This window comes from Marmota marmota, unplaced genomic scaffold, assembly GCF_001458135.2.
Source record: "Marmota marmota marmota unplaced genomic scaffold, marMar, whole genome shotgun sequence".
Classification (NCBI taxonomy): Eukaryota; Metazoa; Chordata; class Mammalia; order Rodentia; family Sciuridae; genus Marmota; species Marmota marmota.
This window is the reverse complement of record NW_026000241.1, coordinates 28680022-28685378: the sequence shown is the minus strand read 5'-3', so window position 1 is coordinate 28685378 and position 5357 is coordinate 28680022. Positions and strand designations below refer to the sequence as shown.

At 37.1% G+C, this 5357-nt stretch overlaps 1 protein-coding gene across 1 annotated transcript; it reads right to left on the bottom strand.

Moving 5' to 3' along the window:
• Positions 1–718: 718 nt before the first annotated feature.
• LOC107145618 (SOSS complex subunit B2-like) lies at positions 719–1567 on the bottom strand. The gene has a single exon (XM_015489632.2). It carries the CDS (start codon positions 1329–1331, stop codon positions 957–959), a length of 375 nt encoding a protein of 124 aa, XP_015345118.1. The 5' UTR covers positions 1332–1567; the 3' UTR covers positions 719–956.
• Between the last annotated feature and the right edge of the window lie 3790 nt (positions 1568–5357).

Sequence of the window (5357 nt, the reverse complement as noted above, 5' to 3'; positions counted from 1 at the left end):
AAAACAGATTGCATTCTGTTCCATAATTCTGATAATCTTTTTTGGTAATGAAACCATTTAGGATGATTCATTTAAGATGATTCATTTCTAAGGAAATCTTAGTGGCAGTCACTCAACAAAATCAGTCATTCTTAGAGTAACAAACACTCAAAAACTGTTGTTGGCATTCTCCAAGTTTCTGAGGTTTTTTATTTTTTTTTTGTGGTTATTGCTTTAGTTGGCAATCTGAATTTAAGACAAAGAACATCTCCCATTAAGCCTTATGTGAAATATTACAAAATTCATACAGAAGATAAGACTCATAGAAGCTATAAAGCTGATGTTTTAAATAACTCACCCTTGAAATGGGTGCAATTTTTAGAGGATATCTGCTGAGGGCCATAGCCCAGTCGGAATGATGCATGGCATTTTTGCCAGAACGGAGTGGTTGAGAGGTGACACCAGCAAGCCATTGCGATGATAATGGTTATGTTAAGCTGTGTATTCAATTGTAATATTAGACCCCTGCTGTCCACCTTGGCCTGCTACATTCCCAGAGAGTTCCCGTTGGTTGGGGAAGTGCCGGAGGAGGGATTTCCGGCGGGTGGTTCCTGGAGGAGGTGCGTGGCGTTCAGGAGAGTTCCAGGGAGCGTGTGTGGAGTGTGCTGCTGGAGTTCAGAAATAAAGTTTGTTCCTGTTTCAGTGGCTCGTGATTTGTGCCCAGCCAGATTGCGGCAGATATCCAATAACTTTTTGCTCTAAAAATATATGCCCCTACTTTTCAGTGTTCCCATTCAACAGGAGACTTGAGCAGCTTAACAGTTTTGCTATAAAAAAAACACTCTTCTTAACAAACCAAAAACGTAAAAGGAAACTAATAAAGGACATATTTTTCACAGTTAATAATAAATAAAAGTGCACTAAGTGTTCAAGTAGGGCACGTAGTTTAAAAACTGCATGTGACTATTTGGCACAGGTCATCTTTTTAAGGCTCTCCGAGGGTCCCTGCCATTATTTATTGTGGTCATGTCTGTTTGATTATTAGCAGCTCCTGGTAGCTGTGTATTGATAGGTCCCTGGACATTGCTTCTACCAGCATATGAAAGTTGGTATCCCCTTGATTCAGGGCCAGTTTGAAGGCTATTTCCCATTGATACAAATGTACCTGTACCTATATTACTATCCATGGAATTAGTCTTCTGTTCATTGTGTGCCCCTTTGTTCTGCAGTCCTCGATAATCTGGGTTGGGCTCACTGAAATTTGGCACTTCTGAATAAACCATACAAAATTCTACAATTTTTTGAAGTTCACCACCCCTTCCAGTATAAAGTGTCAGGCATCCTTTCCACATGGATGTATATCCTTGGGTCAACCAAATAATATCCCCTGGCTGTATGAGACCTCCAATCTCATCCCACACAGAAATAGTGATGCTGCCCGTTTTATCTGCTACCTTGCACGATCTGACATCATGGCCGACTTTGGTTTTGGTCACGTGTCCTATCTCCAGGACAATAAAGACAACATTTTGTTATTGCTTTTGATAAATAGTTTTTCATTACATTTAATTTCCTCCTAATTTTTTTACCTAATTTTAATAAAATGGCCACTGGATATCATCATATATTTTAGTAGCTTTTGAGATAATATTCCATTTAACAGGATTATGAAGAAATTTTTCTAAAATTGGTAATAGTTATTTTACTATATTTATACTAGTTGGCTCTGCTATTTCAAACTTTTAATGAATTACAGCATTCTATATATTGACATTCTATTCAGAAAATCTGACTTTGTGTTTATGAGCAAGGCATATGTTTCCTCGTGTTTCCTCCCTTGAACTACAGTTTCTTTTTTTTTTTTTTTTTTTTTTTTTTTGCACTGGGGAACTGAACCCAGGGGTGCTTTACCATTGAGCTACATTTCCAGTTTCTTTTTATTTTTATATTTTGAGACAAGGCCTCACTACATTGCTTAGGTATTCCCTAAGTTGCCCATGCTGGCTTTGAACTTGCAATTGATCCTCCTGCCTCAGCCTTTCCAGTCCCTGGGATTACAGGTGTGGGCCACCATACCTGTCATCAAGTTTTGCTATTAAAATGATGCTATCTTCCTAAGTAAAATAGGATCATTTCCATCTTACACCATGACCTGGGTTAGCTTAGATAAAATCAGAATGATCTATTTTTAAAAACTAGACAAAATATATCTTTGAAATATGTCAAGATTGGTGCCTTGTTCAATGTTGAATCTAGCACTTTCTATCACCTATAATCACCTAATCAGTTCTCTACTTTTCTTTGGAATAACTTGTTGATTTTTAATTATAAAAGTATCATTTTTCTCTAGTTTCAAAACTACTACTAAAAGCCTTCTTGGTGCCAGCTCTCAAGGTTTTTTCTCAACTCTCAACTATGCTACACATGGTTGTCCTTCCCATTCCATGTTTTTATAATTCAGTTTCTCGTCTTTTCCTATAGATTCCTGAATGCATTTGATTGTTCAAAAATCAGTGATGGATTTATTCTTCCCCATATTTTATTTTTCCCCATTACTTCCATTTTATGTTTATAAACTTTCTGTTCATGCTCTATTATTTTCTTTTCTAATTTTTAAAAATTGGTAATAAGTTGAATTCCTTAAATATTTGTTGTGGTATGATCAGAAAAAGTAGGCTGGAAAGTCCTTTTTATATGTAAAATTTCTTGGTGGCCAAATTACATGTTCAATTTTTGCGAATATTTTGTGAATCTGTGGAGGAAAGTATATTCTTTTGAAAGCTGTCAAAGTCTCTCTTCATGAGCTACATTAATTTTACGCTACTGTTCATTTTGTTGACAAAGTGTGTACAATTAAAAAAGAAGTATATCAAAGTAGTTTACTTTATTTGTATTCTTAACAAGTTCCTCTACTAAAAGCTGTTGGGCAATTCAGTCCATATTCATTTCTGGTTTGTCTCTTTCATAAACTGTGTCTCTCACTGTTATCCCTCCTCACCTCAAATCCTAGGATTTACTAAGATACATTAGTAACTTCAGTTCTCTACTATTTACTTTTTACATTGTAGTGCTTCCTTCTCTGTATTTAACATTTCTACCATATTTAATATATTTATTTAGTGTTTATGGCACATATTCTGATATGTGAATATGAGGTCACAGTCAGCTTTCCTAGGCTTCTCACTTGTAGCCAACACAGCACAGGTACAGGCGGCACATGAACACCCCATGAGTAGACGGGAATTGAGATAAGAACTGAGAAATGTTTTTCCCAATGGATCTCAAAAGGGACCTATGCGCTGGGCGCAGTGTTGTACCAAATATCATCTTAAAACCTTAAATCAACATAATGCACTGGAAAGTGTATTGGTTTTTTTGTTCATTCATTTTTTAATTAGGGTCTAGATCCATGTGAAAATTCAGACCTAAAAGTGACACTTATGTATATAATCTTTCCATTTATTTGAAAAAAAAAATCCCAGTGGCTCAGGAGGCTGAGGCAGGAAGACCACGAATTCAAAGCCAGCCTCGGCAATAAGGAGACACTAAGCAACTTAGTGAGACCCTGTCTCTAAATAAAATACAAAATAAGGCTGGGAGTGTGGCTCAGTGGTTGAGTGTCCCTGAGTTCAACCCCCAGTATCCCTCCCCCCCAAAAAAGGGACCTCTGCATTCTTTCCCAAACACCAAACATTATCTAAACACCTTCAATCAATATAATGTTCTGGAAAGTGTGTTGGTTTTCTGTTCATTCTTTTTTTAATGAGGGTCTAGATTCCATGTGAAAATTCAAACCTAAAGGTGACTCTCTCCACTTATTTGGAAAGAAAAAAAGAACAGAAACTGTGCTTCCTTAGAAACAATAAAACTTTAGCATTTTAGCCACACTCCAGTATTTGAACAAGTATGGAACTTCAGCAGACGTCCCTTCTTTTTGAGATACCGCTCACTGGTGATTTGAATGGTGCAATAATTCTGGTGAGTTTGCAAGTTTCTTTTACCCTCCTTTTTTTCCTTAGCTCCTTGCTGCTCAGAGTTATCACCCTGGAGATGTGGCAGTGCATGCCCAAGATATTAACTTCCGAGCTGGTGACGGCTTAAAAGGGAATACCTCTCGGCAATTTATACTCTAAAACATCCTCCTCTTTGTTCTCATGGGAAGCCTCCTTAGCCAGCTCCTGGGTCTGAACAGTCCTTCAGAAAACACATCTTTCAAGTTTATAGGCAGAATGCCACAAGCTGCTGCCTTCAATAAGCAGTCCTCTCTAATCACTTTTATAACATATTGTCTCATCAGAAAGCAAAACTTAAGATAAACGGCAACCTCAGATACTTTCACAACAAGCCCTGGGTGCAAAAGGGTTTCCTCTCTTCACAAAATTCCATTCAGTCCTAATGCAGGCAATGGTCTATCCATCTTCTTTGACTTTTTTTTCTCTCTCATTTCTTCTCAAGTCAGAGGTAGTCATACATAAGCTTGGTGGAATCAAGGAGATGCAAATCTCTCTTTTCTATGTAACATTTCTAAAGCATAGTTGCTTCAAACCTAATACTGCCTACCCCGAGAGGGATCAGTTACACAAAGAGCTCAATACACACCCTGACATACAGTAGGTGTTCAACAAAAGAGGATTTTTCTAGTAGAAGGTTCTTGTCCCAGTTTCTCCCTACAGTAAATTATGTTTGTATCTTGAAATGAAAGAAGGACAGACAGAAAGACAAAGAACAGGGGGAGACAAAGAATAAAGCATTCTGGCTTAATAAAAATTAAGCCACCGTTCAGGAAAGTTTATGGCTCCGTAGGGATACGTCAGGATTTTTCCAGAATTCTTTGCACCACAACCCTGGATAACTTTAATAAACCAAACAGCATAAATGCCATTGGTATATGAGAAAAGTATTTTTCATCTATTTTCTGGAGATTATTTCTACTGAATTTTTGGTATGTAAGTAGGTAGCTTAGCACTGACAAAACTTTTCTTTCTTTCGGGCCAATCATGGCACAAAACATTCCTTCCTGGGATAGGCTGGTGTTATAGCTCAATCCCTGTAACACAACCATAAACCTCTTACTAGAAAAGTATAACACTAACAACAAGAAGTCAACACTAAGACTAATAATGATAACAACAATACAAAGTGCAAACAGAACTTATTGCATATTTAACATCTGAAAGCCAATTCCTCTGTTCCTTTACTTAGGAAAGGGCTTTTACCTCTTTATTCCATTTTCTTATGTTTGGGAGAAAAGAAGTATGGAGAGAATTAAATACCTCACCCATGGTAACCAGCTAGAAATCAGTGGCTGAAATTTGAACTTAAATCAGTCTGACAATAGAGCCAAAGCTTGTATTCATCATTTTGTCATTTGTGGTCAT

Excerpts from the sequence above, each read along its gene's own strand:
- LOC107145618 (XM_015489632.2), bottom strand. The coding sequence starts at position 1,331 with ATGTGGAAAGGATGCCTGACACTTTATACTGGAAGGGGTGGTGAACTT.